General features: G+C 67.5%; 1 protein-coding gene across 1 annotated transcript in view; it reads right to left on the reverse strand.

The window, feature by feature from the left end:
* Positions 1-1,875: 1,875 nt before the first annotated feature.
* Positions 1,876-12,819, reverse strand: part of CFAP100 (cilia and flagella associated protein 100) — a 28,290-nt gene continuing 17,346 nt past the window's right edge. Inside the window, 17 exon segments of the mRNA XM_045534273.1 lie at positions 1,876-2,052; positions 2,054-2,083; positions 2,837-2,881; positions 2,884-2,932; positions 3,688-3,893; positions 4,062-4,197; positions 6,654-6,805; positions 7,815-7,863; positions 8,013-8,026; positions 9,201-9,310; positions 9,391-9,432; positions 9,656-9,834; positions 10,220-10,300; positions 10,469-10,632; positions 10,725-10,792; positions 11,513-11,693; positions 12,366-12,466. Coding sequence (XP_045390229.1) covers positions 1,969-2,052; positions 2,054-2,083; positions 2,837-2,881; positions 2,884-2,932; positions 3,688-3,893; positions 4,062-4,197; positions 6,654-6,805; positions 7,815-7,863; positions 8,013-8,026; positions 9,201-9,310; positions 9,391-9,432; positions 9,656-9,834; positions 10,220-10,300; positions 10,469-10,632; positions 10,725-10,792; positions 11,513-11,693; positions 12,366-12,466 — 1,691 coding nt within the window. The 3' untranslated portion in view covers positions 1,876-1,968.

Genomic DNA, 12,819 nt, shown 5'->3' on the forward strand with positions numbered 1-12,819 from the left:
GGATCGCTGGAGCCCAGGAGGCTGAGGCTGCTGTGAGCGAGGCTGACGTCACGGCACTCTAGCCCGGGCGACAGAATGAGACCCTGTCTCAGAAAAAAAAAAAAAAATGGTAGGACATACACAAGCATGCACGGATGGTGGTATTTTATGAGCGTGGAAATTGTGGATATTTTGTTGCGAGCGTTTCCACCTTTTGTATTGGAAACACACATTGATCGTGTAATTAGCAAGTTGACACCAGAGCTGGCATGGAAACGGCAAGCCACAGAGGAGCTTTGCCTCCTGGCTCGCCCTTGGGACACTTCCACGGGCCTCCAGGGGTCGTCACCCGAGATCCGGAGCGGTGGGGACCTGTAGTCCCCAGGCCCTGGCCCACGGCCCCGTGCCAGTCTCCGGCCTGTTAGGAGAACACTGGGCAGCAGGACCTGAGCTCTGCCTCCCCCTCCCCTCCTCCCTCCCTCCCCCTCCTTCCCACTTCCCCTTCCCCCTTCCTTCTCCCCTCCCCCTCCTCCCCCTCCTCCCTCCTCCTCCCTCCTCCTCCTCTTCCCTCTTCCTCCTCCTCCTCCCTCTTCCTCCCTCCTCTCTCCTCCTCCCCTCCTCCTCCTCCCTCCTTCCTCCTCCTCCTCCTCCTCCTCCTCCGTCCTCCCTCCTCCTCCTCCCTCCTCCCCCCTCCTCCCCTCCTCCTCCCTCCTCCTTCCCCCTCCTCCTCCCTCCTCCTCCTCCCTCCTCCTCCCTCCTCCTCCCTCCTCCTCCCTCCTCCTCCTCCCTCCTCCTCCCTCCCTCCTCCTCCCTCCTCCTCTCTCCTCCTCCTCCCTCCTCCTCCTCCCTCCTCCTTTCCCCTCCTCCTCCTCCCTCCTCCCCCTCCTCCCTCCTCCTCCCTCCTCCCCGTCCTCCCTCCTCCCCCCTCCTCCCTCCTCCCCCCTCCTCCCTCCTCCCTCCTCCCCTCCTCCCTCCTCCTCTTCCTCCTCCTCCACCACATTCATAGCTCAGCGCGTGCAGCCGGCAGCGTTAAAACTTCAAGATGATTTTTTTTTTAAATTCTGTATTTGGGGATGAATGTTAAATAGTAATTTGGCAACGGCTTATAAAGTGATGTTCCGAACGCTGTGGATCACGTGTAGGACTGTGATTACGGTAGGTGCACGGTTTTCATTGTCAAGGTCAAAGGCGAGCGTGTAACACGTCAGTGCGTGTTTTTACGGCGTGAGGTTCAGCTTCCAAGAGGAGAACAGTCGAGACCTCGCACGGGTTTTGTTCGTTAAAGGAGTGGACACACGGGGCCCCTCGGAAATGCGCTTTGGTTTTCTGTTTCGTTTTTGCCTTGTGCCTTGTGACGTGTGTGTTTATTGAGATACTACTTTGGGCCCGAGACTCGGAATCCTCCGAACTTTCTGCGCGTCTGTTTCTTGGATTCTGGGGCCCTGGCTTTCGGGAATGTCACCGCGTGTGGCCGTGTGCCCGGGAGCGGCTGCCCCCGGGGGACTTCAAGCCCCTTCCGTGAGTGGTGGCTTCCCGGCGACCTCTGTGCCCCAGCACAGACTCGAGCTCGGGGCTGTGACTGTCCCCCCAGAAGGCTCCTCCCGGCCGCCGGGTGGTCCGGGCTGCTCCTCCCTCCCCGGGGACCAGGCTGTGGGCCGCGGAGCCACGTGCCACCGCGTCCCAGGCCACCGCGGCTCGACATCGGGGCTGACCTCACGCCTCCGCCTCTCCCCAGGCAGCTGTTTAGACGGGACCTGGGCCGCCGCCGCACCCCTCAAGCGCTTGTGACAAAAGAGAGGGCCACTGCGATTCGGTGACAGCGGCCGCTTCGTCACACAGGCTGTCGGGACACTAAAGCAATAGGGGTTTATTTCGGGGGACGGCAGGAGCCCAGACAGAAGGGCCCCCTGGGGACCCAGCCAGTCCCTCCGCGTCCACCGCCGACGTCCTTGCTGAGCCGCCACCGTGCCCCCGTGGCGCTGGGGACAGTCAGGTGAAGAAAAACAGCATCTCCTCCTTGTCCTTGTCCACCAGCTGGTGCCCTGACGCCGCCCGGGGCTTGAAGGCGGGGGGGCCGGGAGCGGCAGACCAGCCTCCGGCCTCTCTGCAGGGGAGGTGGCCGCGGTGAGCTCCCGGGGGTGCGGGGGACACCTGCCCTGCCCCCCGTCCCCCGCTGGGCACAGGCCCCCCGGCAAGCTCCAGCCAGTGGCTCCTGGTCACCCCACGTCAGCGCGACAGGCCGAGGGACTCTGGAGTGACAGGGAGCAGACGTCTTAGCTGTTGCGGGGGGCGGGGGGGGGGGGACCAGGACACCGACCGGGAACGACCAGGCCATGCGGCACAAATGCGTGTCCCGCGCTGGGGGGGTCCCGGAGGAGACCCTGCAGCGTTTGCCCCTCCCGGGGTGACAGCCTGGGACTGAGGATCCCCCCCAGCTAAAAGGACCCCGGCCTCGCTGGTGTGCTGGGGACAATGCTCGGCGCCAGACCCACGTTGGGGACCGTCCTTCCGACTGCCGGGGCCCTCGGGACACTGTGACAGTAGGAGGACCCCGTGACAGGTGAGGAGCTTGGCGTGGGGGGGGTCTGGTTGGCGTGTGGGCGGGTGGGCACGGCCAGGCCAGGCTTTGGCCGGGAGCTGGCACGCAGGCGGTGGGGGGACAGGGTGACCCGTGGGGGGCCCCCCGACAGGGGACGACCCCGCTCCTCCCCGGCCTGGCTCCGAGGCAGCGGCCCCCCCCAGCGCCCCCAGGTACCGGGGCCTTGGGCTGCGGGACCTCAGCCCCTCAGCCTGCCGTGCGGAGTCTCGGGACCCCCCCGTCCCCCAGCTGCGACCCCCCCCAGGTGACCCTGCCCACCTTCTTCTTGATCTCGGCCCGGGCCCGGGCCTGCGCCCCGCAGCACCCCGCTCCTCCTGCAGCAGCTTCTGCATCCGGGCCTTCTCCTCCCGGAGTCTGGGTGGGACAGGGGACAGTGGGGGACGGCTGAGTCCCCTTCTCGCGGGCACCGTCCTCCCTCGAGAGAGAGACCCGAGTCCTCTCGCCCTCCCCTGCCAGATCGGGGCCTGGCCGCCTGCTCCTGGCCCCCGGGTGACCCGAGGCTCATCCCTGTCCGTGAACTGTGTCCCCACAGCCCCTGTCACCGTTACTGTGAGGGCCCAGCACCAGGCTAGGGCAGCGGTCCCGTCCCCTTCCTGTTTGTACTTCCGATCACCGAACCTCTGCCCGGTGGCCCCTCGAGACAGGGGCCCAGGGGGGAAGACCCCGTGTTTGCGGGTGACGCTTGGGTATTTCAGGGCCCTGTGCAGCGAGCGAACGAACCAGGCGGCCCCCGGGCCGGAAAGGCCACCACGGGGACCCCTGGCACCAGGTCCCACGTGGTGTATTGGTGGACTCGTGTCACCTGCCTCCACCGCTCGCCTCCGAGCTGGGGACCCTGGGGGCTCCCCGGGCCCCGACACCCCTCCCTCCCCTCCCCCGGGCTCTGGCCCCTTCGATCCGGCCCAACTGAGCCCCGCCTGGCCCCGTGTGTCCCCTGCCTAAGCCCCGCACTGGTGCCCATGCTGGGCCACACTCCCTGGGCACCGTCACCCCCCCAGGAAGCCTTTCTCGATGGCTCCGGCCGAGTCCGATGCCCACCCCCCTGCCACCGTGCACCCTGGGTGGGGACCCCCTGGAGGGTTGGGGACACCCGCCGCCCCGGAGCTCACCGCAGCCGCCGCTCCTTCTCCTTGGCTTTCTCCACCTGCTCGATGGTGGCCGGGGGCACGTGCTCCAGGGTCTCGAGCAGCTCGTCCAGCTGGTGCTCGATGACCGTCAACATCTGCACGGGGCCCAGGTTGGCCTCCGGCTGGCTGCTCACGCAGTGCCGGTACACGTCCCGCACCTTCAGGGTCAGGCTGTCCAGCAGCCTGTCCTGCGGGGGACAGGGGGACCCTGTCCTGCTGCAGGGTGGCCGGGGTGGGGGGAGTCCTGCAGCCCGGACCCCGCTCCCCGGCCCTCCTGCTGTCTCAGGAGTCCCTCGCCGTCCCAGCCCGGCTTGGGGACACCCCCCGCCCCCCTTGTCCCCGACTCCCGGCCTTACCTGCTCGTCCCCCATGTACTCGCCAAAGTGAAAGACCCGGGCCTTGAGCTCCAGCTCGGCCGCCGTTTCCTCCTCCTTGGCGATGGACGTCGTCATCGTGGCGATCCACTGCTTCAGGTGGCTGACCTCCTTGTCCCTGCGTGTGGGGACCGCAGGGCCACTCGCTCAGCGCGGCTCCGGACAGGTCCCCCCCCCACCGCCACTGAGCCGTCCCCCCAGCCAAGTGTCCGCTCGCCCAGGGGTCAAGGATGCCGGGGGAATGCAGGGGACAGTTTAAGTCTTTAACATTAATTAATATTTAAATGAATTGCGATATCATTTGCATATGATGAAATTAACATACCATAAACTTCAAGTGTACAATTCGCTAGTTTTTGGTACATTCACAAAGTTACGCAACCATCCCCATCGAGGAATTTTAGAACATTGTCATCACCCCCCCCCCAAAAAAAATCCTGTGTCCATGAGCTGTCACCCCCGCCCCCCATTGTCCCCTGTCCCTCTCGGCCTTAGGCAGCCACAAATCGACTTTCTATCTGTCCCGGACATTTCATGAAAATGGAACCGAACAACACGTGGTCTTTCGTGACTGGCTCCTTTGACCCGGCGTAATTATTTTCAAGGTCGCTTGGGGGTCTCAGAACTTCATTTTCGTGGCGGAATAATGTCCCGTTGCGTGGCCGGACCGCGCTTTGTGGGTCCGCTCCTGCGTGGGGGGACACTTGGGTGTTGTCACCTTTGGTCGCTGGGACATTATGGCTGCTACGAATACGTGCAGGTGTCTGCGAGGTCGTGTTTTTAGTTCTCACGAGCGCAGGTCTTGCCGGATTCTCTGGGAATCCGTGTGGCTTCCTGTCCCTCCCAGGTCACCTCTCTGTGCCTCTGACACCTCTCAGCTCTTCCAGGGGACACAATCTTGCCCGAGAACTGATGGTTTCAAATCATTCTGGAAACTTCCAGCCACACCGGACCCCCCCCATGTGGGTACTCAGGGGCGTGGCTCCCCCATAAGACGACATTGAACCCTCGGCGGCTCCCACCTTCGCCCCTGCTGTCACCTCTGCCTGCAGCGCTCTCTGCCCAGACCCCCGTGTGTGGCTGGCTTCCTTCCTGACCTTCTGGAAGCTCCCGGGCCCTGTGACATCTTCTAGAAGCCCTCCCTGCCCCCTCCCACCCGCTGTCACCCTCCACTTCTGCCCTTGTGCTCCGATTTCTCACTCGATTTTCCTTCTAGCACATGTCACTCTGTACAAGTCAGATCTGCGGGCCTGTTGGTTGTGGCTGCCGGCATCAATTGTCACCTCCGCGGGGCAGGGCTGTGCCTTGTCCCTGCAGGGCTGAGGGCCAGGCCTGAGCCCCCGAATTGATGTGCAGTGTTGGGGAGCGACCAGATGACCCCCTGCTCCGGGCGGGCCTCGCCCGGGGACCAGGCGATGGGTGGGGACCCGAGGAAGGGACTGGGGAAAGGCTGGTGGCCACAACAGCCTCAGGTGGGCTCCCGGTGACAGCCGGGCACCCCCCTGCCCTCTGGGACACGCCCCTCCCCGGGCCACGCCCCTAGAGGGGGCCCTGCTCCACCCAGCCCCAGGGACACGCCCCTCCCCGGGCCACGCCCCTAGAGAGGGCCCTGCTCCACACACCCCAGGGACACGCCCCTCCCCGGGCCACGCCCCTAGAGAGGGCCCTGCTCCACACACCCCAGGGACACGCCCCTCCCCGGGCCACGCCCCTAGAGAGGGCCCGGCTCCACCCACCCCAGGGACACGCCCCTCCCCGGGCCACGCCCCTAGAGAGGGCCCGGCTCCACCCAGCCCCAGGGACACGCCTCTCCCTGGGCCACGCCCCTAGAGGGGGCCCTGCTCCACCCAGCCCCAGGGACACGCCCCTTCCCGGGCCACGCCCCTAGAGGGGGCCCTGCTCCACACAGCCCCAGGGACACGCCCCTCCCCGGGCCACGCACCTAGAGGGGCCCGAGCTCCACCACGTCCCCTACCAAGGCCCTACCCAGGCCACACCCTTAGGGGGGGTCTTGCTCCATCCTGCCCCAGGGGACACGCCCCCTCCCCAGGCCCCGCCCTCGGGACACGCCCTAGAGGGGGCCCTGCCCCGCCCCGCCCTGTACCCAGGCCACACTCAGACCACGCCCCCTACCCAGGCCACACTCAGACCACGCCCCCTACCCAGGCCACACCCCTAGGGTCCTGCTCCATCCAGCCCCAGGGGACACGCCCCCTCTTCAGGCCCTACCCAGGGAACATGCCCCCAGACCACGCCCCTCTCCAGGCCACGCCCCTAGGGGGCCCTGCTCCACCCCACCCCAGGAGACATGCCCCTCCCCGGGCCACGCCCCTAGAGGGGCTCTGCTCCACCCCTCCCCAGGGACTCGCCCCCTACCGAGGCCACGCCCCTACCCAGGCCACACCCCCACCCAGGTCACACCCCTATGGGTCCTGCTCCATCCTGCCCCGGGGGACACGCCCCCTTCCCAGGCCACGCCCCCTAGAGGGGGCCCTGCTCCACCCCGCCCCAGGGCCACGCCCCTCCCCGGCCACGCCCCCAGGCGGGGTCCGACCGCGCCTGCGCGGGACCCACATGCGGCTCTGCGTGGTCTTGAGCGTGCGGGCCAGGTCCTCCATGGTCTCCTCCGTCTCCTGCGTGTTCTGGATCAGCAGCAGGTTCTGCTCCTCCAGCTCCGTGAACGCGTCCAGCAGCTGCTGCGGCTCCGTGAAGTACAACTGCGGCTCCTGCAGCGGAGCGGGGGCTGGGGGCGGCCGGCGGGGACCCGGGGGACGGGGCGGGGACCCGGGGGGCGGGGCCAGCGGGGGCGGGGCCAGCGGGGCGGGGCCAGCGGGGGGCGGGGACCCGGGGGGCGGGGCCAGCGGGGGCGAGGCCAGCGGGGGGCGGGGACCCGGGGGACAGGGCGGGGCCAGCGGGGGGCGGGGCCAGCGGGGCGGGGACGGCGGGGGGCGGGGCCAGTGGGGGCGGGGACGGTGGGGGCGGGGCCAGTGGGGCGGGGCCAGCGGGGGCGGGGACGGTGGGGGGCGGGGTACAGCGGGGGGGCGGGGACGGCGGGGGCGGGGCCAGTGGGGAGGGGCCAGCGGGGCGGGGCCAGCGGGGGGCGGGGCCAGCGGGGGCGGGGACCCGGGGGACGGGGCGGGGCCAGCGGGGGCGGGGACGGCGGGGTCGGGGACGGTGGGGGCGGGGCCAGCGGGGGGCGGGGAGCCAGGAGAGAGCGGGGGGGCGGGACCAGTGGGGGCGGGGCCAGCGGGGGGCTGGGGGCGGCCGGCGGGGACCCGGGGGACAGGGCAGGGCCAGCGGGGCCAGCGGGGGCGGGGGCCAGCGGGGGGCGGGGACGGCGGGGGGCGGGGCAGCTGGCAGGGACCCGGGGGACAGGGCGAGGACACCGGGGGCCGGGGACAGTGGGGGGCGGGGCCATCGGGGCGGGGCCACCGGGGGCGGGGACAGTGGAGGAGGCGGGGGACAGCGGGGGCGGGGACAGCGGGGGCGGGATAGTAGGGGTGGGGACAGCGGGGGCGGGACACTGGGGGCGGGATAGTAGGGGTGGGGACAGCGGGGACGGGATAGTGGGGGCGGGATAGTGGGGGTGGGGACAGCGGGGGCTGGGACCCGGGGGGACAGCGGGGGCGGGACAGCGGGGGCGGGGGACAGCGGGGGGCCGGGACCTGGGGGACAGGGCGGGGACAGCGGGGGGCGGGGCGGCTGCCGCAGCCGGGGCAGAACGGGGCCACTGACCTCCCCGTCGCTGTCGCTGTCCTCCTGCGTGGGGACGGGAGAGTTTGACCTGCGCAGAGACGACAGCGTCAGGGCGCGGGCTGTGCGCTGCCGCCCGGGTGTGGCTTCAAATGCCATCAGCTCGTCTCGCTCCAGCGGGCACGAAGCTTGGCCGCCTCTTGCCACCTGCAGCCACTGCCCTTGCAGCCCTGCGCCCACCCCTGGAGGTCACTCTGCTCTGGGGACTGACGCTACACCTCAGGGCCTTTGCACGTGCTCCCCTGCCCCCAATTCCTTTTTTGAGCGCGGCATTCAAGGCCTTGCTGCCGCACCCCCTCCGTCCCGCATTTGGAGCCAGTCCCTGATGGCCCCACTCACAGCCGAGCCTGTGCCCGGGACCTGCCGTTGTCACTGGCGGAGGGGTGGCCGCCCCAGGAACCTGGGCTCGGAGATGCCAGGCCCCGCCTGACCCCCGTAAGGGGACAGGCATAAGCACAAGCCAGTCCCCTGGCTCAAGGTCACGAGCTTGGACGCTGGTAGAGGTCGGGTCCTTTTGCAGCTGGAGAAGCATCAGTTTGGGACACAGGAGGTTGAGGGTGGGGGACACCCAGCTCGAGAACAAGTTGGGGACAAGTCACAGGAGGGGGCCCAGCCGATGCAGAGAAGGGAAGATGGAGAGAGGAGGACACAGGCCCGGCCAAGGACAGCGAGGCGCCACCAGCCGGGGACAGACGAGGAAGCAGCCCTCCAGCCCCAGGGTGCCCACCTGTCCCCATCCCGCCACCCCTGCCCTCGTCCAAGCCGCTAACCCTTCCAGAAGCTTCCAGAAGAAAACACAAGAGAACATCTGAGTGACTCAGGGGTTGGCGAAGATTTCTTCAAAGCAGGGCACGAAACACACCAACCAGAAAGGAAACGACGGGTAAACCGGGCTTGGTGACAAAGCTAAAAATCCCTGTCCTTTAAAAGACAATATGAAATCCCCGCACTCGGGGAGGCCGAGGCGGGAGGATCTCTAAAAGCCAAGACTTCGAGACCAGCCTGGGCAGTATAGCAAGACCCCATCTCTACAAAAAATAAGAAAAATGAGCCGGGCGTGGTGGCGCATGCCTGTCGTCCCAGCTACTCGGGAGGCTGAGGCGGGAGGATCGCTTGAGCCCAGGAGGCTGAGGCTGCTGTGAGCGAGGCTGACGCCACAGCTCTCTAGCCCGGGGGACAGAGGGGGACTCTGTCTCAAAAAAAAAAAAAAAACAAAAAAAAACAGAGAATCGTAAAAAAAAAAATGCCAAGAATCCAATAAAACCCGGCGGCCCCATCACTCCCTGCGGCGTTGACCTCGTTCCTCACGCCCGGTGCCACCAGGCCCTGGTCCCTTCCAAGACCCCCGAGCCCGCTCACCCTTGGGACCCCCGGCGGCTCGCTGGGCTGGCTGCTTTGCTGGGAGCTGCCGTCGGACAGGACCTGTCCCAGCCGCGTCCCCTGCACAAACTTGGAGAACTTCTTGGTGACCTGGCCCTCTGGAGGAAGCAGGGGGACAGTGTCCAGCGTGCGCCGGTCCCGGGTGCGGGGTCCCCTCCAGCCTGGCACGGCCACGTACCTCTGGCCAACGTGGACAGTGTCCTGCCCTTGATCCCTGCTCCTACGGGAAGCAAAGCACGGGTCCCACACGGTCTCGGCTGGAACCAGGTTCCAAGTGACACTGCTCAGGCTCCCCCCGGACTCCGCCTCAGCGGTGCTCGCGGGGACACCAGCCCCCGAGTCTGAGCTGCGAGCAGACGCCCTCTGCAGAGCCTGAGCTCGGGGTCTCAGTGGACCCCTGGCGCAGCGAACCCTGGGGGGACCCGCGTTCTCTTTTCCGCTACCTTTGTCCCCTGCTGAGGAAACACTGGTCTCTTTGGGGACCTCGGTGGCCTCCTTGGCTTTCCTGAGGGCCACGCGGTGGTTCTCCTGTTCTTCGAGCCACTCCTTGGGTGACAGCTTGTACAGGAAGTCCTTGTAGACCTTGTAATGCCGCAGGTTGTCCTCGAATCTGGAAATCTCGCTAGGCCCCGGGGGGGACACAGAGGTAGCGCTCAGGCTCTGCCCAAAGCTGGGCCTGTCCCCTCCACCCTGGGGACTCTGCCGGCCTCTCTGTGTCTCAGGCTGGAGCCCCCGGAGCTGCTGAGCCCAGGCGGCCCCACCTCCCACCGGGGTGGCTTTGGGAAAGTCACCGAATGCCTCTTGGCCTCAGTCTCCCCGTCTGTCAAATGGGCGACAGCGTCCTGGGAGCTTCGAGGCCCTGAGCGGTGACCGGTGAGGTTTGCAGGGGCCAAACGCCGGAGGGACCGGGGACCGGGAGGCAGATCGGCCTGGGACACGGGGACAGGGACAGCGGGGGGGGGGGGGCGGGGAGGGGACAGGGGTGCCAGCACGCCCTTTGCCCTCACCTTTTGATGTTCACGATCTGGGTGCCCAGGTCCTGGATCTTGAGGATCTTCTGCATCCTGGCTTTGGTCTCCTTCTCGGCGCTGCGGGGACAGCGTGGGGACACGGGGGCTGGTGGCAGACTGTCCCCGACCCCTCCCCGGGGGAGCTGGGAGGACCCGGGGTCTGGCTTGGGTGGGGCCGGGGGCCTTGCAGACGCCCGGGGGACGCCAGGGCACGCACGATGTCACCGGGCAAGGCGGGCGACTCACACTCTGGTGGCCCGCACGGAGCTGCGGTCATTGTCCCTGAGAAACTCTTCGAACAGAGCCGCGTCCTCCTCCAGGGACTTCTCCGCCCGGTCGAGCCTCGCCTCCTCCGTGGCAGCGACCAGCTCCAGCCGCTGGATCTCGACTCGCTTCATCTCCAGGGCGTGCTGGGGGGGGTACGGGGGCGCGTCGGGAAGTCACAGCGCCTGTCCCCAAGCCCGGGGACAGTCCCCCGGCCCAGCACGGGCGGCCCTCCTACCTGGATCAGGAACATCTGCCGCTTCTGCTGCACGAAGCCGCTAGTGTTTCCCGGCTCCACCTTCCGTTCTGCAACGACAGGCGGCCGCGGGTGAGGACGGAGGGGGACTCAGCACACCCGCTGGCTCCCGGGCAGGTGACCGCAGGACGGTGGCAGGTGGCAGCGCTGCCCTCCGCCTCCAGCCCCAAGGACTGGAGGCTCCGCAGTCTCCTCGCCTGCAGTCCCGCCAGGCGGGAAGTCCTTCCTCGGTCTGACTCGAGTCTCTCTTGCTGTTGTAGCCGTGGAATCGCGCTCCGGACGCCTCCCAGCCCCGCGGAAATTTCACCCATGAATGTCACAATAAAAGACTCGCCACTAGCCAGGACAGTGACAGAAACGTGAGGCACCGAGACCCCCCAAGTGGGGGACCCTCCGACTCCAGAGCCCGGTCTGAGCGGCGGCGAAGTCTCTACAGTTTAAACCGGGTAAGTGGGGACAAACCGAGGGGCGTGTGGAGAACCTTCCGGAGCTTGGGGACAAGGGCCTTGCTGGGGAGGAGGCTCGAGGGGCTCCCCGATTTTGGAGTGTCCGGGAACTGTGGAAACGACCTCAAAACTGGGCCCGGAAAAGAGCCCTGGGGCGGGGGCAGGGGCGGGTTGGGACAAGGGCCGTGTCCCAGAATCCAGGTGCCTGGCACGGAGGGACCGGGCTCTGCAGAAATCAGGGGCTTCCTACCCGCTGCGGGGTTGCGGGGGGGGGGGTGACAGCCCAGGGTCCCCACCCGCCGGTGGCGGCTGGCTGCAGGGTACCTTTGGTGACCGCCAGCTTCCAGATGACGTTGTCGTGGAAGGCGGCCAGCTGCTCGGCCTCCCGGTCCGCGGTGTCATCCGCCACCTGCAGCTGCCGCAGGAGGTGGCTGCGCTTGGCCGCGACCTTGGAGGAGTGGGTCATCTTCTCAAACACGCGCAGCTGCTGCTGCCGCTGGCGTTCCTAGGGACGGCAGGCCAGGCTGGCTGTCACTGTGTCACCCGGGCTGGAGCGCCGTGGCGACAGCCTCGCTCACAGCGGCCTCAACCTCCCAGGCTCAAGCGATCCTCCTGCCTCAGCCTCCCGAGTAGCTGGGACGACAGGCATGCGCCACCACGCCCGGCTCATTGTTCTTTTTTTCTTTTTTATAGAGATTGGGTCTTGCTATGTTGCCCAGGCTGGTCTCGAACTCCTGTCCTCGGCGTCCCAGCAGGGACAGGAGCCGCAGCCCCGGGGCCACCTCACAGCCTCATCCGGAAGCTGGAGCGGGGTCGCAGGACCTGCGTGTCCACCGGCGCCCGGCTGATGCCGGCAGGCTGGTCCCAGCTGCCCTGGGACCGCTGCTCGAAAGAATCTCAGCGACCCTGAGTCCCCCGAGAGTGACCAGGAAGGCTGCGGGGGGGGCCGATGGAGGCGTGGGGACAGTGCTGAGGGACTGGGGAAGACGGGGACAGCTGCGAGCCAGGCAGGGCTTCCGGCTGCCTTGGTAGGAAGCGGGGAGCCATTGCCTGTTCTAGAGGGAGAGTCAATGGAGGAAAGTGCTGTCCTGACAAGGGACACGTGAGCACTGTTGGGCTGACACAGGGGGGGACCACCGAGGCACGGAACGACCTTGGGACTGTCCCTGATACTCACCAAGAGAGCCCTGTCCCGCTCCTGCTGTCTGAGCAAGAAGAAGTCCTCGTCCCCGGACATATGGAAGGGATTGGACGCACGGGCAGGGGGGCTCCGAGGCTCTGAAAGGGACATTGCAGAGAGGGGCCAGCTCTTGCGGGGGGCCGGGAGGTGGCCTGTGACCTCGGGCGCCTGTCCCCAACCCCCCGCCAGCTGGAGGAAGCAGGCTGGGGTGACAGGCGGGAGCCTGGCTTGTAAAGGACACAACGCGGAGAACACGCCCAATCTGCACGCGTGCGGAGTGTCACAGCGGCCCGTGAGCCCGGGGGACAGAGGGACAGGAGGGAGTCCCTGCGCTCCGAGGTGCGGGAACAACCCCTTTGCCAGGAAGGCCGAGTTGGCGGATGGGTAGTTTTGCCAAACGTCCCTTTGCTCCTCTTCCCTGCCTGGAATCGGCTGTGCTCAGGCCGGCGCC

This window comes from Lemur catta, chromosome 21 (assembly GCF_020740605.2).
Source record: "Lemur catta isolate mLemCat1 chromosome 21, mLemCat1.pri, whole genome shotgun sequence".
Taxonomy (NCBI): Eukaryota; Metazoa; Chordata; class Mammalia; order Primates; family Lemuridae; genus Lemur; species Lemur catta.